The 24,611-nt window shown below is 44.1% G+C and overlaps 1 protein-coding gene across 1 annotated transcript in view; it reads left to right on the top strand.

Moving 5' to 3' along the window:
- The window catches only part of actr3 (actin related protein 3), a 61,332-nt gene extending 46,877 nt beyond the window's left edge, over positions 1-14,455 (top strand). Inside the window, exons 7-12 of the mRNA XM_078552406.1 lie at positions 27-170; positions 3,610-3,783; positions 3,896-3,988; positions 6,162-6,287; positions 8,402-8,485; positions 13,123-14,455. Coding sequence (XP_078408532.1) covers positions 27-170; positions 3,610-3,783; positions 3,896-3,988; positions 6,162-6,287; positions 8,402-8,485; positions 13,123-13,218 — 717 coding nt within the window. The 3' untranslated portion in view covers positions 13,219-14,455. The remainder of the gene's footprint in view (positions 1-26; positions 171-3,609; positions 3,784-3,895; positions 3,989-6,161; positions 6,288-8,401; positions 8,486-13,122) is intronic.
- Positions 14,456-24,611: the final 10,156 nt, after the last annotated feature.

Genomic DNA, 24,611 nt, shown 5'->3' with positions numbered 1-24,611 from the left:
TCTTTTTTTTTTCTTGCTCTTAAAAGGCTGAAGGGTACGTGATTGGTAGTTGTATTAAACACATTCCAATTGCTGGTCGTGATATTACATACTTCATCCAGCAACTTTTGAGAGATCGAGAGGTGGGAATACCCCCAGAGCAATCCCTGGAAACGGCGAAGGCTGTAAAGGTACAGTAATGACAACTTGTATTTATGCAAGTTCCTTTTACATAGTAAAACATCCTCAGGTGCTTCCTGAGCATTATTAAAACAAAATTTGACACCAAGACAGGAGAGATACTAGGACAGGTGACCATAAAGCTTGACCAAAGAGGTAGGATTTAAGGGACCTTTAAAAGGAAGAGAGAAATAGGTAAGATATTTAGGGAGAGAAATCCAGAATTAAGCTTCATGTAGGGTGGAAAATGGGAGCCTGACCAGGGAAGCATTGGAATAATCAAGTCTGGAGTGCAATTAGTCTGAGTCCAAAAATCTGTCAAAAGTAGATCCTATCAAAACACCAGACTGGCTGCAGATCAGGTATTTATAGCTTGGGTTAAAGCTTGGCACAATTAGCAGCTCTCTCCCAAGTCAATAAGAGTTATAGTTCAACCCTGACGCGGCATTATTTGACACTTCAGTCTGGTACTGGACGTACTGCATTATCGGAGGGTGCTACCTTTTATAAGAGATGTTGAAATACTATATGTCTGCTCAGGCGTGAATGATCCTAGAAGCTGTTCGGAAAAGAACATTGTTTCTGGGATCCTGTGTGCAATTTACTGATGTAACAGTGACTTTGATTTTAAACTAATTTGACTTGAAACACTATGTATAAATGGAAATACTGTATAAATGGAACTTCCTTCTTCATCATTGTTTTTGTATTCTTTTAACTTGGATTCTGGGAGTCAGTTCCCAATACTTGGGCAATTAAATTCACTGGATTTGTGAATTTATTGCCATGAGAAAATTGGCTTAACATTATAAGATACTAGGAGATGGCACAAAGTTATTGGATTCCAGGAATTCAAATTAAAAGAATATAAAACAGCCTTTAATAGTTTATCACATAAAAACATTGACCTTGATTAAATGAAAATGCTGGAAATATTCCCATCATGAAGCATCTGTGGAATGAGAAACTGAGCTCATGTTTCAGGTCAATGATCTTTCATCAGGAGTACTAATTGTTACCTTGATAAACCTAGCTACTTGATTTATTTGGCCGTGCCCAAGATTAGTAACAGAGAAATTGAAGGCAGGAATAATGGAAAGATTTGGGAGCAATGGGAGACAGAAGAGGTTCCTAAATCCGTAAATCCCTGAAAGAACATAGAGCATTGCTTCCTTTGGAGTTGGTAGTTAATATATCTGAATAAAAATGACTATTGGTCTTTTAAAATAATACTTTGAATTAGAACTAATTGTGCCAGAATTAAATATACATTAACGGTTCCACTTAAAGGAATTGAAATGATATTTAACCCCTCAAGCTTATTCCATCATTCATTGGGATCACAGTTGATTTGTGGCTTAACACCATGTTTGCACCTTTGTCCTATATCCCTTTGACAAAAACCTCTCAATCTCAGGTTTAAAATTTTCCTTTGTTCTAGCATTAGTTGCCAATTGCGTGAGAGTTCCAAACTTCTACCACCATTGGAAATAGTTTCTACCTACCCCTTGATATCTTGAAAACTTTGATCAAATCGCCCATTAACCTTCTAAAATCTAGCAACACATCCCTTTGCAGTTTAACTCTGGAGGTCATGTATCATTCTGGTAAACCTTCACTGCACTCTTTCTAAGGCCAATATATCTTTACTAAAGTGAGCACAGAGCTACTCAACAGTACTCCCAAGTATGTCTAAACAGGACTTTGCAATGCTATAGCATGACTTCTATCCCTGACAGCCCTTTAGGTATGAAGGCCAGCTTCCCAGTGGTCTTTTTGATTATTCTCTGCACGTTGTTCATGCTATTATAATAATCTATGTACTTGGACCCCCTTGTCCCTTTGGACGTCTACTCTTTCCAACTTTTCCCCATTTGGAATATACTCTTATTCTTTTTGGGTCCAAGGTGAATGACTTCACATTTGCCTACATTGTTAATCTGTTTGCCACAGTATTGCCAATTCATATAATCTATCTATCTGTGTAATTTTTTTTCGTCCATCTACACTGCTTATAATGGCGCTTATCATTGTGTTATCGGCAAACTAGCATGTGGCCTTCTATCCTACCTAAGTCATTAATAAATATGGTGAACACTTGAGACCCCAAACTCAGAATCTTGCAGGACATCACTAGCCACTTCCTACCAAATGTAGCCCCTGCTCATCATCATTATTTTCTGTCTCGTGCCAATTTCCTAACCAGGTCAATAGTTTGCCTTCAATTCCATGGGCTCCAGCTCTGGCTAACAGACTCTTATGAGGGACTTCAGAAAGTCTATATAAATAAATATCCACAGACATTCCCTTGTCCATCTTTAGTCACCTCTTCAAAAGTTCATTGTGGTTCGTCAGGTGTGACTTGCCCTTGACAAACCAGTGATGGTTTTCCTACCAAATTCAGGGTACCAATACATTTCATTTGCTGAAGTAGAGTATAGTTGGAACTGCACTAAGCTAACAAGTCTATTAAAATGCAGTAATACCATGGCTACTGATGTTAGATCAGTAGCCCAGTAAATATTAAGCAGTTGTCATTGCCTTGTTTGTACTAACTAAATGCAGTTCAGATATCAATTCAGAAGGGCTTTGCTCCTGGACATTAAATTTGAAATGATTTCGGAGCTTAGCTGAGAGTTAACACACTCAAGATTTAAAGAGACGCTGGCTAAATTTCTAATGCATTGATGGAATTTAATGTGATTCCTCAGCACTTTGCATACCTGTTTTAACTATACCGCTGTTAAATGTCATGCGGTGCCAAACCCAACCAATACAAACTGCCTCTTCCAATGAGCCTCTTGTTACTCCGTTCGAGCCAGGTCAAGGCCGAACTCCAAAGTTATACAGTAATTTCTGCTTTGCAGCAACTAAAATTCTTTGTTACATCCATAAAAATTGCAAATACTTAGTGGATTTTTTAATCTTAAGTCTTGAAGGCCATATTTTTACTGTTCAAATTGCAATAAAATATATTCTTACCTTCCTCCTCATTCTTGCCCACCCCATCAACATTTTAAAGCTGTTTCTTCCTATTAAGGATCAGCTTCTGCACTAGTTGTTGCTGGAGGACTAAGCGTCCAATTTTACCCCAATCTAAGGCATAGCTGGGCTAGTCTAATCCTAAAACATTAATGTTACATTTTCCATCCTCTTTTTGTAACTATAAATCCAAACCACAGCAGCTGATCTGGCTGACAAGTTCCTTCATGCCATTTATGAATATTGATTCATTTAAATGTATGTTGAATATTTATGGTAAGGATTTGCATTTTAACCACTAGTATGTTTGGCAATTTCTTATGGTCAAAACAATGTTTACATGTAGACTTTGGAGATAATTGACAAACAGTTGTTAGCTTTTGTAAGGACTAACTATGACTAGTTTTGTGTGAACCTATTTTTGCTTACTTTTGTTTTACTTCTGCCTACTGTTTTACTGAATTAAAGGAACGCTTTAGTTATGTCTGCCCAGACTTGGTAAAAGAATTCAACAAATATGATACAGATGGTACTAAATGGATCAAGCAATACACTGGAGTCAATGCCATCTCCAAGAAAGAATTCACCATTGATGTAGGCTATGAGCGATTTTTGGGTCCTGAAATTTTCTTTCACCCAGAGGTAACTTTTATTTGTTGTACTTAGCGTTTTCATCAAAATACTTCAATCACAATATGAATTATATTATCTAGATTGATCACTGGTCACTAACATGGTGCTTTTCTTCATCTAGTTTGCAAATCCCGATTTCACACAGCCCATCTCAGAAGTAGTAGATGAAGTCATTCAGAACTGCCCCATTGATGTTAGACGTCCACTTTATAAGGTTAGTGTTCCAAATATGTGGCATTATTGCTTTGTACATTTGCACAACAATTAATTTTAAAAGTACTTGGGCAGGTATTTTAACCTTTAAATCCAGATTTTCCTTTTCTACTTTTCTTGCAATCTTGACCAATTTGAATTGAGTTTCCAAGTCTGTCATGAATGTAAATTAGAAACGGCAGTGATTCCAATACTGTGGCACCTAACTCAATTCTTGCCTTCATCCTGACTAAAAAATTACCTGATGTTTTTTATTCTTCAACCAATTTGTTACACACATCCAAATTCCCTGGTTTGGGGGAGGCGTACTGATAGTGTCATTAGACTAGTAATCCAGAGGTCCAGGCTAATGTTCTGGGGAAATGCATTCAAATCCCACCATAGCAGCTAGTGGAATTTAATCAAAAGATAGTATGTGATGGTGACCGTGAAACTATTATTGATTGTAGTAAAAATGCATTTAGTTCCCTAATGTCTTTCAGGGAAGGAAACCTGCCATCCTTGCCTAGCCAACTTGTGACTCCAGATCCATAGCAATGTGGTTGACTCTTAACTGCCCTCTGAAATGGCCTAGTAAGCTGCTCAGTTCAAGGGGAATTAGGGACAGCCAGCAATGCCCACATCCCATGAAAGAATTGAGGGAAAAAAGTTTCCTTTAGAGAGTTGAATACCATATATCCCTAGAGCTTTATTGTTTGTGAACCCTTTGAGCCGCATTAATTTTCTAAGTCATTAATTCTCCCTGGTCGTAGAATTGTTGAAGGAATGTTAGATATTGACCTGTTATAATTTATGCTGTATTAAACTCCACTGAACCAAACATCTTTTGCCTCCCTGATATTTGATATTCATCAATCTGATATGGTGTTTGATATTTATGGTCACATCAGCTCCTTTTCTGCCCTTTCTTAATTCCCGTGTTCCAGTTCTCCAGATTTGGTTAAACCTTTGACATACTCACTGGTAAGTCACAGAATCTCAACATTTTAACAACACAGGAGGAGGCCATTCGGCCCATCATGTCTGCACTGGCTCTCCAAATGAGCATTATGACCTAGTGCCATTTCCGTCTTTTCCCCGTACCCATGCACATTCTTTCTATTCAGATAATCATCTAATGGCCTCTTGAAGGCCTCGATTGTACCTGCCTCTTCCACATTTCCAGGCAGTGCATTCCAGACCTGAACTACTCGTTGTGTGACAGTTTTTTCTCACATCACATTTGCTTCTTTTACAAATCACTTTAAATCTTTGCCCTCTTGATTCTTTTGAGTGGGAACAGCTTCTCCCTGTCTGCTCTGTCCAGGCCCCTCATGATTTTGAACATCTCTATCAAATCTCCTCTTAGCTGCCTTCTTTCAAAGGAGAACTGTCCCAACCTCTCCAATCTATCCTCATAGCTGAAGTTTCTCATCCCTGAAGCCATTCTTGTAAACCTCTTCTTCACCCTCTCCAATGCGTTCACATTCTTCCTATAATGTGGCACTCAGAACTGTACAATAGGCATTATTCCTATAATGTGCTTCTATAACTTACCTTTACAGAGAATGCATAGCAATAAAAAAATAGTTGAATATGGCAACAAAAAAACTGATTAGAACAAATATTGTATAGAAAAATTGTGGTATGGGCAAGTGAGGCTCCCAGTATGAAAATTTGAGATTCTTGCCTAAAAAAGGAGACTGACCAATGGGAAAATTTGAAAGTTGCATATTTTCTTCTACACAAATAGTTTTGCTCTTTTACCCTCATGTGTCACATACTGGTATTACTGTTTTGTTTGTGACTGAAATATAATTTTTTTGTTTCAGACCACAATATTTTAAAGGAATAACAGTCTTTATACACGTAAATGCTCCAAAGATTTTTCAAAATTTAAATAACAATATTCACAGTCCTTCCCATTTCTGTGTTCTCTGAATTTTCCATCTGCTCTCATTATTTTGTAGAAGCTGCTTGAAAATTCTAGTCTAATTTTTTTTTGAGTTCTCCAATTTTCTTCAATGTGACCAAATAAAATCGCCATTAGTTGGTAGTGCAAAATTTAGTATTAAAGGTAGCAACTTGGAATTCTCCTTTAACGTCTTGCTATGAATTGTGTATTGTCTGGATAAAGATGAAAATCATACAAAGCTTTGAACAGTTTAAGGCTGAAGAAATGTTTTGTCTTTCAGAACGTTGTCCTGTCTGGTGGGTCAACCATGTTTAGAGATTTTGGACGCCGGTTACAGAGAGACTTAAAGAGGACAGTAGATGCCAGGCTTAAACTCAGTGAAGAATTGAGTGGTGGAAAACTAAAGGTTTGCTGTACTTTTTAATAAATTAAACCAAAATAGAGATCTAAAATACAGTCCAAAGATAAATGTATTTGCTCTGCAGCTTGCCAAGTTTTGTCACAAATCGTGAATTCTTTCATTGAAAAATTGTTCTCCAAAACGTGTCTGCTCTTCATGCTCCCCATTGGCATTCTGATTAGCAGCTGCACTGGGTACCAGAGCTTTTGTTTGAGTATTTAAAAAACTGAAACTGCAAATATTGCTCCAGTTGGTGATGCAGTCTACTGAGTCAGCAGTTTTGGGCTCAAGCTATTTCAAATTTAAGTGCACAAACTAGGTGCAGAAATCTTCCAGGGAATCTGATGTAGGACCAGCCTTATGGGTGGACATGTTTGTGACCACCTAGGGTGCCATAATCTCACTGATACCTTCTCAAGGACAGTTAGAGATGGATGGCAAATGCTGGCCTTCCCAGGCTACATCCCATGAGAGAATTTTTTAAAAAGGCAGGTGAGATGGGATCGTGTTTATGAAGTCATACGCTTTAAGCTTAAGCCCTGTCAAGATCGTTGAATCAGATTTCTTTGATTTGAAATTAGAAGAGAGGAATTGGGTTGTTCTAAATCTTAGTCAGTATCCTCATTTCTAAATCCTACTCAGACCCTTACCTCATACTAAGCAAAGTGAACCTATCAGATTTTTCCTTTAGAGCCAGAATTTACATGTACTTGACAACCCAAAAAATGTTCTCAAGGCAAGAAGAAAATGACCGTTGCTTTACTTTAATAAGAAGATGGAATATTTAATGCAGTACTAGACCTACAGTATTGAACAATTTAATCTACATGGAGAAATTCAAAAAAACCTTCCTGTTCATCACTCAAATAAATGATGTTTCCAAGACAACCGTAGATTTCAAAATCTGTTTTATTCCTGACTGAGTACCTAATGCTGTAGGGAAGCAAACTACCAATCCAAAATACTCCCGTTCAACTAGAATTTAGCAATCTGATATGGGTTTGCCTATGGTGGCATATGTGCTTCAAATGCAGTAACTTCATGATTTCTCTTTGCAGAATCAAGTCAAAAATTATTCAAAGACTGTTGTCACTAGAATTCTTAATGAGCTTTGTCCAATTGTGATTAGTTTAGCAACCAACTTCCAGTATCAGAAATACTCAAGTGTTTATCTTCAGGCATCTCCAGCTGACATTTTCTTGTCAATTGTACCTGTTTGTTTTAGTGCAGGGATTATGGTAGCTATTTTTGTGGTGTTGCTCCAAAATTTTTCACGATACCAGTACAATTAAACTACCTTGCACACTGATCCCTGAAAATACTTTCTAATGTTCTTGGGACATAAGTTTTAAATAAATTGCTCTTGGAAACTGTAGCAGTTCCTACCTTAGTGATAAATGTTTCTATCGGCTAAGTAGGATATATAGAAAGTGAAACTGATTGACAGCTCCGTGATGGCGGAGCTTGTAGATGAGAAGAAACTCTTGATTCCTTAGATTTGCAAAAATGTAGATTTGGCATTAAAGCTGTCAAATTCCAAACCTTTGTGCATTACACTTTTCAAATATGCAGAATCTTACAGTAGGCACAAAACCACCTCAAGGGAGTTCTCCTAATCTTTGGTGATTGTGTTTAACTGGCATAATAGCCTTCTGGACTACACAACTGTTTGCTGTAGGAGGCAAATCAAATGAGTGCCTTTGACTAACCATTCATAGGATTCTTGTGCATCAGTTTCCTCTCAGACCAAAGATTGTTCATAACTTCCAATCAGAGGGAATCAATAATCCTGGTAGAACTTTATCGGCTGAGGGAAAAATCAGCATCCAGACTACTAGAACTGAATGCTATCCATGCCATAGGTGTCCAAACTCTGACAAATAAGGGTCAGATATTTTGAATGGTGAAGAAACTGGGTTTTTAAGTTTTGAAAATGAAACGGTCCTGCAATTTCTTGGACAGCTGATTTTAAAGTTGATGTTTTCTTAAGATCTTTCTAGATTAATAAGTTTTCAGTGATTGCTTCCAATAAAATTAGAAATCTGTTTAACTGTTTGAGAATTGTGCACTTTGAAGTATAATTTACAGGAATTCAATATAGTTGCATTCCTTTTTTGTAGCCTAAACCAATTGATGTTCAAGTGATCACCCACCACATGCAGAGATATGCCGTTTGGTTTGGAGGGTCTATGCTAGCATCCACTGTGAGTAAACCTTTTTTAAATTTCAGTTTCTATGTATATTTATGAAATGTATGTGTGCATGTACTTTACATTTTGTCACACTTAAAATACATGAAATTGGCAATGATAAGCATTAACATCCTCCTGCCTTTCCAGAATGGCCAAAAGAGCGTGAACAGATTACATTAAATTTTGTGTGAGCATATGCACTGTAGGTTTATTTTGTTTTTCAGTCGAAGCTTTCACCATCCAAAGCTACTATTGTAGACCATTTGTTTTTAAATAAACTCAGTACCATTCTTAACTCCATGGCTCCTCAAATACTGAAGCAGCCCATGTCCATATGCAGCAAGCCCAGGACAACATTCAGGCTTGGGCTGATAAGTGGCAAGTAATACCCAAGCCATACACATGCCAGAAAGTGACCATCTTCAACAAGTGAGATTCTGACTATCTCCCTTCACCTCCAGTGAAATTACCATCACTGAATCCCCCACCTTCAACATCCTGGAGCGTTACCATTTACCTGAAACTTAACTGAACTAGCCACAGCTTCCATGGTTGTAAGAGCAGATCAGAGGCTGGGAATTCTGTGGCGAGTAACTCACCACCTGACTCCCAAAGCCTGCCGCCATCTACAAAGCACAAGTCAGGAGTGTGATGGAATATTCTCCACTTGTCTGGATGAGTGCAGCTGCAACAGCATTCCAGCTTGGCACAATCCAGGATAAAGCAGCCACTTTGTTGGCACCCCATCCACCACTTTAAACATTCACTCCCTCCACCCACAATGCAGCGGCAGCAGTGTGTACCATTTTCAAGATTCACTGCAGCAACTCACCATTCTTCAATGGCACCTTCCAAACTCGTAACTTCTACCATTTAGAAGAGCAAGGGCAGCAAATGCATGGGAACAACACCACCTGCAAGTTCCCCTCCAAGCCCCACCATCCTGATTTTGGAACTGTATCGCTGTTCCTTTACTGTCATTGGGTCAAAACCCTGGAAGTCCCCTCCTAACAGCACTGTGGGTGTTCCTACATAAGATGAATTTCATTTCAAGAAGGTAGCTCACATCCACCTTCTCGAGGATAATTAGGTATGAGCAATAAAAACTGGCCTTGCCAGCGGTGTTCATATCCAATGAAAAAAGTTTTAAAAATGAAACAATGCTATACTTTGTTACAGTATTTCAATCATATAGAGAAATAGTACAAGGCAATATTTTCTTCCTTTGCAGAAGCCAGTAAGCTTTTTAATAAGATCACTTGGTGTATGTTTACAATATATGATACACGTTTATATACGGAAAAGATTTACAATGAGTTGCATGATGTGCTGTGTTGTGGTGCAAGAATATTATGCAATGTAAACATAACTATTAATCTGCTGAAAAGAGATATGTATTGCTAAAGCTTTTCATCTTGCGCTCAGGACAAATGCAAGAATGCCAAGTTTCAAACAATCACAAGAGTTTATACTATAGGAGAAAAGGGTGCCGATTGGTTGGCAGGTCAACTCTGGCTGCTTTGTTGGCATGGAGAAAGCAATGGGGAACTATAGGTTCCCCAAACTCCTGGGTAATTCAAAAATGGCACAAGGCTTGAACATATTCCTTTTGTTTGCAAAGAACGGATCCCAGGGTATGAATGTATGTCACTTCTAGCAAGTGTAAATGAGCTACATTATGAACTTGACTGATTATCTTGTTAGTATATATTTGTGCACTCAGGATTATTCAGCAAGTGCTGCCCAATTGCAGAATCACACCTGACAGATGTTTTGAGTTGAAGTGCGGAATGGCTGTGTATGGTTTGTACTCTGCTTATTAAGGAACGTGCAGTTTGATTCAATCAGCCAATTGTTGAGACCATAGAGCCATAGGAAAGTTACGGCACAAAAAGAGGCCATTCAGCCCATCGTGCCTGTGCCAGTCAAAAAATAAAAACTAGCTGCCCATTCTAATCCCACCTTCCAACACCCGGACTGCAGCCTTGCAGGTTACAGCACTTTAGGTGCAGATCCAGTACCTTTTAAATGAGTTGAGGGTTTCTGCCTCCACCACAACTAGGCACTGAATTCCAAACACCCATCACCCTCTGGGCGAAGAAGTTTTTCATGTCCCCTCTAATGCTTCTCACCTTAAAACTGTACCCCCGGTAATTGACCTCTCTGTTACGGGAGACTGGACATCCCTGTCTACTCTGTCTAGGACACTCATCATCTTGTACACATCTATCAGGTCACCACTCAGCCCCCTCAGTTGCAAGGAAAACAACCCCAGCCTATCCAATCTTTCCTCATAGCTGCAATTTTCGAACCCTGGCAACATTCTTGTAAACCTCCTCTGCAGCCTCTCCAGAGCAATGATGTCCTTCCTGTAATGTGGTAACCAAAAGTGTGTACACAATTCCAGTTATGGCCTAACAAGTGTTTTATACAATTCCATCATTACATTCTTGCTTTTGTATCCGATACCTCATCCAATAAAGGAAAGCATTCTATATGCTTTCTCTCAGTATTGATTCTAATCATTTTCCCACCACTGAAGTCAGACTTACCAGCCTATAATTATTTGGTTTATATCTCGCACCCTTTTTAAGTAACGGTATAACGTTCGCAGACCTCCAATCCTCTACTACCTCCCCTATATCTAGTGAGGATTGGAAAATTATCCTCAGAGAATCCACCATTTCCTCCTTGGCTTCCTTTAACAGCCTGGGATACAATCCATCTGGCCCTAGTGATTTATCTACCTTCAAGGATGTCAGTCCCTCCAGCACTTCCCCTTTCTCTATGCTTATTGTATCTAATGGTTCACACACCTCTTTAACTAGAATATCCGCATCACCCCTCTCAGTGAAGACAGACACAGGGTACTCATTGAGAACCCTGCCCACATCATCAGCATCAGCACAGAAATTACCATGTACATCTCTGGGCCCTACCCTTTCCCTAGTTATTCTCTTAATGTATTGGCAAAACATTTTGGGTTTTCTTTGATTTTACCTGCCAATGTGTTTTTCATATTCTTTGTTTTCCTAATTACCTTTTTCACTTCACCCTTGTACTTTCTATACTCTAGGCTTTCTACAGTATTAAACTTTTTGTGACTGGAAAAAGCTTGCTTTCTTACCTTCTGTGCTTCCAGATAACCAGGGTGTTCTAGATTGGGCAGTACCACCCTTTTTCTTTGAGACATAAGGCCTATGTACCTTGCAACCACCACTTTATTTCGCATACAACATTGCTCAATTGTGTGGTAGGCAGAATGCCTTTTTAGATTGACTTAACATGTTTGAATTTTTGAGGTACTTTGCCTGGGTAATTTTAGGTAGACTGGCTCTTTTCGGGTCCAAAAGTGATTGATGCCTTTGATGCGTTTACAAGTTTACGCTTATCATATTCTTAACAGCAATCTTGTGAATAGGGCACTAACCATTTGCTCGATGCAAAAATAGAACGCATCAAAGCTGAAATGCAGAACAATGGCTGTCCCAATCAGATCATTGTTTGCTCTGTATCATGCACATTTGCAAATGGGCCAAAGGCTGCTCGCTTCAGACCTGAAAACTGCCCTGTCTACCTCAAATTACCTGGAAAGACAAAGTATCTCAAAAATTTGAACAACAGGTTAAGCAAGCCGTTTGACTCTGCCACTATGCAGTAGCTATCTGAATGGTATTTTCCACTATCAGGATGCTGCCATCGGTCCAAAAAGATGATCTGCCTACCACACACAAATTGAGCAATGTCATGCATGAATTTCAGTGCCACTGTGATCCCAGGTATGTGGGTCGTACATCCCGATGATTGAGGGCTGATCGAATCGAATAACATGTTCCTTCAGTTGTTCGTACTAGGCAGAGTATAATCCATATTCAGTCAGCACTTAGAAACCCAACACAAAACATCCACTGTGATTCTGAAATTGGGCAGCACTTGCTAAATAATCTTGAGTGTGCTAATGTCTACACTAGCAGTGAATTTAAAATAATCAGTTGAGCTCATAACGTGGTTCATTTACACTTGCTAAAAGTGACATACACACGCAGGAACCTTTTCTTTCCAACAAAAGGCTTTGCGTTTTTGTTTATTACCCAGGAGCTTGGGGAATCTATAGTTCCCCGTTGCTTTCTCCACAGCAACGCCTTGGCCAAACAGTTGACTTTCTAACCAATCGGCACCATTTTCTCCTGTAGTATAAATTGTTATCTTCTGAAATTTGGTATTCTGGCGCTTGTCCTGATTGCAAGACGAAAAGCTTTAGCAACATGTCTATCTTCAGCAATTTTCAAGTTTTGTACTACTAAGCGTCTGTTTATCAATCTGCTGTTCAGTTATAAGTAAGGTTGCAAAGTTACTTACTTTTTAAGGTGACAGAATGAAATTGTTTAAAATGAACGCCCACTTAAGGCTGCACATCCCACCCCTGTTTTGGTGGGGAAGTCGATCAGGCATACAGTAAAACACAAATTTGCATTAGAAGGTATATAGCATCTGGAGTGGTGTTGGAAGAACCTTTGTTGTTAGTGATACCACCTTAAAACATAATTTCATGGAACAAATATATTTTCAGGTGCAAGACTTTTTATTCTACAGCATTTCAACTATTTTTCTTGTGAAGCTTTAACCTGAGATACTTTTGTCTCTTATAGCCGGAGTTCTACCAGGTATGCCACACCAAAAAAGATTATGAGGAGATTGGCCCCAGCATTTGTCGCCACAACCCTGTCTTTGGAGTCATGTCTTAAGGCTGATCTCAATATTGTAAGGGCTGAAGGGAGCCTTGCTTTTGGGGGCCTGTTGTGTCTGAATGACTGGTGTTGCGTTATTAAAAATGGCTTGACTTTTAAAACAGATGACCAAACAGTATGCGCCTGGTAAATTTAACAATTGAGTGTCTTAAAATGGGCTAAATTGAAAGAAGCCAAAATTTTTTTTTTCCCCTTTTAAACATTTTGGATCAGTTTGTAAGAAAATTCTATGATGGTTTTAGATCAGGTTATGCCCTAAGATAATTTGTTGATGGGAAATCCAAGACTGAAGCAATTTGAGATTAGAACGTCAGCTCCGCCGTGCTTGAATTGTACTCACAAATGCGTACAATGCAAGAGCTTGTTTATATTTCATACTGATTTTTTTTATACATCAGGTGGGGAAAGTGAGAGAATTAGGTTATCAAGTATCAAGTAAAATAATAAATGGTAAGAAAACTAATACTTAGTGAAAGTGTGTGGATGTACTGGTCAATAGGAGTTGTACACAGTTTAAAAAAAAATCTAACACAAAATGCAATGAGAAGTGGATTTCTGAGAATTGAACCAGAGACATAGTTATCCTTTAATGTTGGAGGTTTCTTTTGCCTTGAGATGGAATCATTTTACTGTTAGCATGGCTTGCTGATATGTCTGTGCCTGAGAAAGTATAATTAAAGTGCAAACATTTCATCAAGCTCTGCTTCTACAGATTGAAACTTTCCTAGCAAAGGAAGAGGCATTCCAGCAGTAACTGTTGGAAGGGATAAATTGTGAATTTTCATTTTTCTTTAAATTTGGATTTTATTTTGTGTACAGCACTGACGGGTGTATCAATGCTCTTCTAGAAATATCTTCTCAGAAAAGCCTAAAAAAAATTGTATCAGCATCTAATAGGCTGCAAACAGTTTGCACAAGTCGTATGACTTTGCTTATTTGTGACTCCGGTCTGTTCCCAAAAAAATAACAAACTGTATTTCCTAATATCAAATATGGCTAACTCCGCAAGTGCTTTGGGAACTAAGGAACTATTTCTTATTCAAACTAACAGATGCCTGCTAGTGCTTTCTGAATACTGAATGCATTTCTTCTGTTTCTTTCTGCAAAAAAAGACTGTTGGACCAGTATTGTAGTTCTAGAGCCTCATTTTGATTTAAACCAAATAATCTAATGATCAAAGTGGTGTATTTAATGCCTTGCACCATTCCAATAAAGGCACAAAATTCTTTTTAAAGTTTTTGGCTGTGACTGGTTATTTTAAAAATAGAAATCTCTTTATACGTGTACCTCTTCAATTAGGAGAAATGGAAGTGACTGATACATTTATGGTGGCTTTTAACTCTGATTTTGAATGATCAGCCACTACTGAAAGTGAGCCTTCACTTGTGTTCTACTGGTGTTTTTATCTGCGCCGATATCCAGATTAATTTTGTAGCATTGTTATTCAGTTTATTGGTCTTGTCACTTGTCTTTATTTGATCTTCCTTGACTTTGCAAACTGGCAGAGCAGCACCAAACTAGACTGAGTTGAGCTGCAAATGTAGAACATGCTTGGTTAAGAGTAAGAACAGCACCAACAACAGAATAAAATATAACTATCTCCTTTAGTGAGTAGAGAATTAATTGTTACAGCTGCTGTACTGAACTACGTATTCCTTTTGTGGTGGTCTTTCTAATTTGCTCTCCATCCATTGAAGCTATCTTCAGATAAACACTCCAGTTGAACCAGCCAGGCTGAGAAATACTTTTCAGAAAATAACTGAGACTTAAGAAATGTAAATAACTGTTATTTTTTTTTAAAAAGCTGTTCCTTTGAAAACATCCTACTTTTTGTATCTGGGGAGAATCATTTAATCATTTGATTAAAGTATTATTTGTATCAAAACTAAAAGTTTTTATGTGGTTCACTGTTTACCATTTCTTCATTTTGTCAAATGTCCCCCTGTTTTCTCTTCTCAGATTTCATGTGTGTTCTTTTCCAAGTCATGTAACTTGGGGCCCATTGTCAGAGACTTAGTATCACTGGGTCAAATCCTGTAATTCTTGTTGAGAGTATCATCACCCCAAGGACTACAGTGCTCCAAAAAAGCCCAACAGTACCTCCAGGCAACAAATGCAGCCTTGCCAGTATTGCCCACGTCCCCAAATTCATTACAAAAAAAAGTACAAAGAACACCTTTGTTAAATCTCATCCCCATGTGCTGAACTGTCCTGTTCGTTATTTCCCAAAATAATTAGCCTTAACTTACAAATGCCATGATCATGTTATTCAAAAAAGTGTCTCAAAGTACTGTAAAGAGCCAATCAACACCTCCTTCTCCTGGGGTAATGAAGCTTAATCAATGAAGAAAAAATTCTGAGCATCCAACCTGTCTGTTGGGTAAGCATTTGATTTCTTCCAGGGTGATGTTTTGTCGTAGACATATGTTTTATCACGAGTCAAAGGCATAATAGGATGATGGTCAGGGTGCAAAAGTGTAGTCCCACACAAATGCAATGACTTCTGCAGCGTCTGCATGACTGTTGAATATTGCTGAATAAGACATTGTGGTAGTATCTTGCAATTAGGAAAAACAATTGGATGTTGCTCCCATGGTCATCCACCTAGTTCAATCCTGCTCTTCCCCCAGGTACCATGCTCCAAGAGGGTGTTGATGACCATGGACTTCCAGTGGATTGGTCCATGATTATGCTTGGCAAAGTACTGTAATGGATTGTCATTGCCTTCTGCAGTATGGCTGACCAGGAAGCACTCTAGCTCTTACTGCCTGTCATCAGGTATGTTGGAAGGATTTACAGGGATAATCAATCTGTTTGGACACATTATGCCTGGTTCAACACAGCACTAAATTTATGAATTTTCATATGAACTGAAAGTTCAAGAATAATCAATCAAGCCTGGCTAGTAGAGTCTGCAAACAGGGTTGCACTTGGCTAGCATCTTTTGTGTCAAATGAGTTAATAGTGTGTGCCTATATCACTTTGAGCCTGCAATAATTGTCAAACTCCAGGAATGCTTGTACCTCTGCCTTGGCCATGATCTGGCGTAACCTTTTTGCACTTTTCAACAGCCAACCTGTTGCTCAAATGGGTTAGTATTTTGTGTTTTACCCAAAGCTAACGGAAAATGGTGAAATTAATACCTACTGGGTGTTATGATGCTAGACCAAGACCCTTCATGTTTTTGGTAAGATCTGGTTAAGGACCAATAATGTTTTCTTTAAAGCATACAATGTTTGAGATTCAAGGCACTTGTTATGAGAATAAAGCCATAAGATTCAACAGGTTTTGAACAAACAGAAATAAGCTTTACAAAGTCAAAAAGATAAAACAATTTACAATATCTAACTTATATTAACTCTGAATGTTAAGAGTATGGAGGTACATGTGAATTAACAGGCAAACTGTGGTTGAACACATTACACTGTACAATAAGTAGCAAATGCAACCAAGACAGATCCCACGGATTTCTCAGCAAACCACCAAGATGTCAATAAACACTGAGTCTACCGGTCTTGTTGAAACTGTCTCTCTCATGGGCTCCAAACTTTTCACTTTCTAAGATCAATCCTCTGAATTCCCTCAGCTACTCCAACTTGGACTGCCTCGACGACTGCACACTTCCCACGTCTCCTGAGACTCCATTGCCTGGATTTTTGCATTTGCTCTCTAGTCTCTGCGAATTCAGCTCTTTAATAGCCAGCTAGTTTCATTGGGCTGGTACTGCCCCTGGATTTCACCAAGCTCCAGCTGCTTAGCTTCACCAAGCAATAAATAGCTCCCAGGGTTTCTTCTGAGCCCTAACCCTTTCCAGTATGGAGTCAGTGACCTTCTGTCACCTTCTCAGCTCCCCAGGATGACTACAGAGCCCTAACTGCAGAGTTATCAAATGACTTCTGAGCGCCAACTACAAACGACAAAGCCAGCTAACAGAAATACTTTTGCTGCCTGGAGCCTGCTAACAGCAGCACCTTTTCACTATGGTCTTTTCCCCTACTGCAAAATACACAACCGCCCCAGCAAACACACAAATAAGTTGAAACCCTAGAATCATCTTAAGCTCCAGCCATCTCTATGGTGACATAGCTTTCTAGGGCTCACTGCTTGTAACTTAATTGTAGAGCAGCAGGGGGGGCGAATGCACCCACCGGTTGGGAATCGCCCCGCTCCCCAACCCCTGTTTAGACCCCAATTTTAGCATGTACGACCAAGAACGAGAGCCCCAGGGACGGCCCACCACCCTCGCCGGCCCGGGCTCTCCTTTTAGACATACCTGTCACCAGAGTATACCTGAGGTATTGCAACATGAAGGGCTATAACGTGTGTGCGTGGCTGAAAGTTGGGGAGACCGAGGTCTGTGGTGCCTCTTGCCTCAAACAATTCTGTAAGGTGCACCTGGCAAGACTTCGGAATGGACGCCGGTCGCCCCGGCCATGTCGAGGCTGTGGGGTGGGCACACAAGCAGATATCTGCCTATGTGTGCCATGTGGTGGGGGGAAGTTGGCCAAAAAGCTTAGAAGGCCCCCTGATGCTCACATTCGCTTGGCCTATCGCAACGTCTTTGATGAGCTTGAAGCTCACAGTGCAGCTGCGAGGATGCGTGGAAGCCGCCTCCTTGCTCGACCGCCCCGCTTTGTAGGGCTAGAATAGGAATAGATCCGATTTTTTTCAGGAAACAGCCGGCGCTTTGACGTGGTCTAAAAAACACCAATTAGAGACAGCCCGCCATAGGTGTATATCCATCCGATAACATGGCCACTATGGACGACCTGATCGAAGAGATTCTTGCAGAGTTGCCAGACCCCATCCCAGAGGGACAGCGGTTTATCGACCTGGATGACCAGGTTCCCCCCCTAGTACGGCTCCCAGCTGATGAGTGGGTTGAGATCTTGAACGACGCCAAAGACGAGTTTGAAGTCGACGGCGCTGCCGCGTTCTTCTCTACATGGAGGGTGGAAGCAGAGGATCCGCTTGACGTCGGCGATATTGAGATCGCTGATGGTATGCAGGCCAGAGCTGGCCGACTGGCCCTGGACGCCTGCATGATAGACGCGAGGGCAGCACAGCTCCTCACAACCCTCCCAGAGGGCGAGTTCATCCTGAAGCTCAAGTTTCTGCGTGAGCGGAACGACGGTGACTGGGTTGTCGAAGACAAGTTTGACCCCGTTCGTGCTGAGAGGAAAAAGGGGCAGGGCATCATTGAGATCTCTCGGGACACAAAGCCTGGTGCTCTGACAGGGATCGATAGTGTGTTCTATCAGAACGCCTACCCGGTCACCGCGATTGTGTATGGGCTGTACCCACTCAGAGACCCAGACCCTGCCAACTTGGTCCCACTAAGAGATGGCGACCTCAACTGTGTGGCCCAGAGAGTTGTGGAGCACTTTGAAGGTGCCCTGAGGGGCCAGGGGCTAATGCCCACACGGCGCCAGAAAATACAGGAGTGGGAGGAGAGAGTTCATGAAACTGGCACCACAGTTGGCGATGTGGCCGAACTGGAAAAGGTCCTCAAAAGGGCTATCATCCTGTGGGACATCGCCGGCGAGGACATATATAACAGTGGCAAGTACCAGTTTGGTGGCAACGGTGTCAGAGGTAAAGTAGAACTTATTTGCCACAACGGCCACGCCTGGTCTAAAGACCTCCACTTTCCCCAAAGCAGAGAGGTTTACATCTACGAGGGCGATGTCTGGCAGGCCATCCGGGAAGCTACCCAAGGTGAGCCAAAAGCGGTCTGGTTGCTGGGCGGCCAAGATAGAAGTCTCATGGTCGACCAGTTTGTGCTCCAGGACGGTCGCACTTATAGGCGGCGGGAGGCCCACGAGAGGCTTCTCAAGGTCTCTGAGGACCTGGGTGATGAGTCGCTTGCCGAGAAAGCCTTCGGAGAGAACCACGCGGCCAGCATCATGGCCAAGGAAAAGAACGGCTGGAAGCTGACCCCGGCCAACCTTCTTGATGACATCCAGAAGGCTTGTGTGGAGCATGGCCACGGCGGGCTCTGGAACTCGATGGACTACGACACCCGAGACATAGTCAGCATCGATATGAAGGCCTGTTACCCAGCCTCCTTTCAGGGAGAAGGTGAAGCCAAGTCCTATTTCGAGCGTTTCGGACATCCAACCCACCGCATGACCCGTGTAGCCATCAACGGCGCCCTTCCCAAAGACATAGGCGTTGGTTTCGCCGAGGTCCAGGAATGGGAATTTGGCAACTGCCACCCGGTCATCCCCGCGTGGTTTGGAAAGCATTTCGCAGAACACGGCTGGGCTCCAACACCCTTGCTTGCTTTCCTGACAGAGTCTGGCCTTCTAACCACTCTCAAAGTCCGTGAAGCTATCGTCGCCTTCGAGAAACAGACCGAGGTTTGGCTCCCGGAAGACCACAACCAGGGGTGTAGCATCATCGGCAAATTCACGCAGGGCAGCAAGGCCGACGGAAAAAGATTGACCCGACGGCTGGTGACCAACGAAGGAGAGCTCGACTACCTAGTCAGAGACACCCGCCAAAGCGGCACCCTGGTTGAAGCACCGATGAGATGCCCCTTGGGCCACATCCTCACGTACTACGACGGCTCACAGCCTCAGTACGCCCATCTGCGGGCGAGCATGCTGGCCTATGCCCACATCAACCTCCTCTCCATGCTTTCGAGGTTTAAACCTGAGGAGGCTGTTCGGGTGGCTACCGATAGCATTTACGTCCAAAAAACTGCGCTCTACAAACTCGAAGGGGTCGGGGCATACGTGGTCCCCGAGGCCTGTGGCTGCAACGAGGAGTGTTGTGTCAATTGCCTGTTGGGGGAAACGTATCTTCCACCAGTTGCCCCAGCCCAGTGGCGTGACAAGGGCGAACAGCTGTACATGCCCATGAAACACGCAGCGTACTTCGCCAAACCCAAGTATGTGAGCCAAATCAAAGACATGCCCGACTCAGTTGCACCATGCTACGATGATCCACTGACCCGACTCCGCCTGTCCTACCTGAATGGCGGCGGCGGTAGTGGCAAAACTACAAGAGCGATTGAGCTGTTCCGCTCCAGAGACCCACTCGTCTTTACACCGACCCACCGTCTGGCCAAAGAGATGCGGGCCAGAGGGGTCAAGGCCCAGACCTACCACAGCTTCTTTCGTTGGAGCGGTCAAACGGAGTGGAGCCCAGAAAGAATGGGTCAGAAGTACATCCCCCGCGTCATCATCTGGGACGAGGTCTGCACCGTGCCCCGGCCCGTTCTGGAGACCTTCCTCGACTGGCTCGAACACAGGGGTGTCCAAGTCATCTGCTGCGGCGACCAGGGTCAACCACCGCCGATTGCTGGTGAGATGCCACACGACTGGCTGCAGCAGAAGGCTGACTACTATGAGGAGGTCGAGGTCGACCACCGAGCAAAAGACCCGGCCCTCAAAAAGGCTATCCGCCTCCAGCCTGATAAAGTCCAGTGCCGAGAGATGCGAAAGGCACTGCCCGGCTGCTTGGGCTGGGACCGGTTCGTTGACGTTTGGAAGCCAGGCGACCTTATCCTGGCCTCGAGACAGAAAGTTCGCGACCGAGCACAGGAGCTGCTATTCCAGCGCCACAAGGACCACTTTCAAGACACCCTTGTGCCCCTCCTGTACCACCCCAAGGACAGTCGGAAGCAAAACATACAAGTCACCATCCCAGGCACCAACCGCAGAGAAGAGCTGGTTTTGAACGAAGTCATGGATGTCAGTATAGAGGCAGCGGAAGCGGCCGTCCAGACTGATGACTGGCGCCTCGGTTACGCCCTTACGGTCCATTAGAGCCAGGGCCTTACCATTCACGACCCCCAAAAGGTCTGGATCGTCGACGACTATCTCCAGTGGTCAAACCTTGCCTACCTTGCCGTGTCCCGGGTGGAGTACATGCACCAGCTCGAACGGGTAGTCTGTCCCTCGGAGGAGGGTTCCGAGTTCAGGCCCCTAACCGAGCAGCAGCTCTGCAAGGCTATCGCAAAGAAGCTCGTGGCCTACAAGCGCCAGGACCAAGCCAAGGGGCTCAGGTTTAACCTGAAGGTCGATCACATCCTGCATTTCAAGGAGGCCCAAAATAACCAGTGTGCCGCCTGCAACATTGAGCTCCTCTGGGCTTACAAGCCCAAGGATACCCAGCAGTTCAGTGTCGACCGGTTAGACAACACCAGAGGCCACGTCCGTGACAACATAAGGTTGACCTGTCTCGAGTGTAACAGAAACAGAGGGGCAGCAGCTCTCAACGTCTGAGGACCTCATCTGGCGGTAGTTGAGTGTCGGAGGGTACTACCAGAAGTTCCTCCCTGACAAAGCCACGCGGCGGGCCGTCAAGCAGGTAGTACAGCACAGGCTGTTCAGGCTTGGTCACCGAGCGTCCGAGCCGGTGAACCGTCAAAGACCATATGGGATCGGTCGCATGACGACGACCACCCTTCAGCTCGCCGGGCTGGTAAAGATAGCGAACGCCAACCCCAGAAGGGAGCTTTTGCTCCCGAATACCGACAGGACGGGATGCAGGAGCAGAGAGCTTTTGTGCAACCCGCTGTGCTTTTATGGCCTCAGAAGGCCGCTTGCCGGTCAGCCGGGTCATTTCTCCATTCAAGGCCGCAACAACGGCGGGCAGCCGGGCTACCCACTCGGACGACCGCACACCAGAAGGGAGCTGCACCTCTTGGGCGTACTGGTGCCCGAAGAGCCGCTCGGCCAAGGTCCGGTTGAATCGCTCCACAATCCCGATCCCGGTGGGTGTCCACGCGGCCGCGCCTGCCCTCGACATTGTGCTTTGCGAGCAGCTGATTGACCGCGCCCATGAACTCACGCCCAGGGTCTACCTGGAGCAGTTTGGGCCACCTCAGAGGTTCCCGTCTGTAGATGCGGCCCAGGGCATCAGCAACCTCTTTAGCCTCTTTTGTGGCAAGGGGCTCTTGAACCGGCTGGCGACGTCGACCACGGTGAGGGCGTACTTGTATGTGTGCTTGCCCTTACGATCGTGGGGGAGAAACAGCAGGTCAGCCTAGTGGACCTCGTTTGGCATATCAAAATCAAATTTTGGTCGCGGAATGTGCCGTGGGCCCGGCAAATAGATCTGCCAGTTCGCCTGCTTCTTCAGCCATGCCCGGGCCACATCTTCAGAGACCTTGGCAGCAGAAGCCAGTCTCTTGATTGCTGCGAGCCCTTTCCAGTAGCCGCGGGGGCTGTAGTATGTGTTAGACAGCTTGCTGTCGGTCATGAGGGAGGCTTGCGAGATATTCCAGCAGCCCAATCAACCTCCAACAGGCAGAAGCCACAGGTTCGGGCAACTTTCCGGCGGCTGCGCGCAGGTTGGTCGGTCCCGAGAGCACCATTGCCGCGAAATGCCTCGCCGCTGCTTCGTCACGCCGCCACAGCTCAAGTGACCTCCATGCGATATCGATCATTGTATGGGCCAGAGGGCCGGGGATTTTGTGCCTTCTGGCAGTTGTCCCCACCGCAAGCATCGTGCTGTAAAGCTCTTCGGAAAGGCCCATGTCGCTTTGCAACTCTATAACCGGCCCGCAAAAAAGCGCCGAAAATTAAAACCCACCTTACTACTAACGTTGCGTCTGCCATTACGGCGAGGAGCTCAGCTGAGTCCAGCACAGTTTTTTCGGATTACTTGGCGAGTTTGTATGCCACTAAACCTGTTGCAGCCATCCCCAAGATGACGAAGGCAATTTCGCAGTCTTTTTGGTCCTCGCTGGGCGTGTAGAAGTCTGAGAGCTGGGGCTCTGGCCCTAAGGGATCTAGTCTGTGCCCGGTGACTTGGGAGTACTCGCGGATTGCGGCGTCGACATCGTGGAATGTTCGGACTGCGTGGCTCTGCCGGCGGAGCCCTTCATTAACCCAGTCAAGGCGTTTTGTCCGCCTCTGAGACCATTCGGTTTGGGCAGCCTGTAGCTGCTCGACTGCTTTATCGTGTCGCTTGCGCTCCTCGTCAACGCCAGCGCCCCTAAGCGTGGAGAAGAAGTAATTCGACCCCGAGAACGCGAGGGCGTTGACGATGGCGCCCCCTACTAGCATTGCAACACTAGCCATTTGACAACAGGGCGCGTCTACTTCAATATGTCTGCAGGGATGATGCCCTGCTTTATAAGCATGTCTTTGGTCGCCATGGCAAGAGCGACGTCTACAACTACCATGCCCACGTCACGAGGCGTGAAGTCGAGCTTTGGAGGGCCCCCCCCCAACTACCATCTTGCCCAATTTGGAATATCCCATAGCTAGGCCAGAGACGACCGCGCCGTGATACAGCGCATTAGCTAGCATTTTGCCATCGGTTGCTGGGGATGTCATGTTTATTCCATCATAAAGGGATCAGGGGGAACCTTTAAATGCTTAGTACTGGGGGGGGTCACGCTTAAACGCCGGGACCGGCGAGTGATTTTTTTGCCTGCTGTCCCGCCGGGGCGGCTGACAGCTGCGGGTTTGCGCGCGAGCGCTGAAACAAGACTATGCCTGCAAGACCAGCCACTCCTATGATCCATAGGGCCCAGTCTTGTTGCGAAGCAACAGGGCCATTCGACCCCGCAGCTGTTTCAGCGACCAGAGGCGCATCAGAAGAATGTTCACTGAGTTGAGGAATGCTGGTCCCCGGTTGCTTTGTAGGAACGGCTGAACTTCGCAACGATTCCTTGGTTGTGCGAAGCTCTTCAAGCAGTCGTTCTTGTTTAGCCTTTCGTGCGGCCGCGCCGGCGCGCCCGGCTGCTACCTTCTTGGGGTCCTTTTCTCTCCCGCCTTTAGTCGGTTCCAGAGTTGGGTCCGTCACCCTTTCTACCTGCATCTGTTCCAGTGGTTGCTCCATCATCTGTTGGTTCTCCGCCGTCGACATCAAGGACACTGTCTGATATTGTCTGGGGACATTGATGTCCAAATTGACAGTACTTTACCGTAGTTAGCGCGGCGGTCAGCGGTGCTAGAAACATACCGTAGCAGTGGTAGAGCTCGCAGGTAGCACTACTAAGCGCACGCCCAACAAACGGGTCGGCCTCGAGGTCACGCACAAGCGCCGGTCGGTTCTCGGGTGGGATTGGAAGAAACATACTCACCACCCCCGAGTAAAGCTGCAGGGCCGTCTGCCCTAGCGTCTTTGTCATGTCTGCACCTAGTCTTGCCTCGTAGCGGGCGTATAGCTTCTCAACCTCATCATCGTTCAACGAGTCAACTTGGTCTACAGTCAAAATTTTTCCAAGATAATGTTTGGCCTGGCCTCCTGCTGCTAGTGCGGCGAGCCTTTCGCGGCGCTTGCTTTTTTGTGCAAGATTCGAAGCTTCAGAAACTGAAACTGCCTGTCCTAGCTCCAAAGGAGCTGCGGCTATGTCAATGTCCAACAGTTCGTCGATTAGATCATCCATCTGCATTTTGCGAGTCACTTGTTTCGTGATATGGGCC

The sequence above is a fragment of the Cetorhinus maximus genome, chromosome 11, assembly GCF_964194155.1.
Source record: "Cetorhinus maximus chromosome 11, sCetMax3.hap1.1, whole genome shotgun sequence".
Taxonomy (NCBI): domain Eukaryota; kingdom Metazoa; phylum Chordata; class Chondrichthyes; order Lamniformes; family Cetorhinidae; genus Cetorhinus; species Cetorhinus maximus.
Note: the sequence above shows the minus strand (reverse complement) of the source record. Positions and strands in the feature narration are given on the sequence as shown.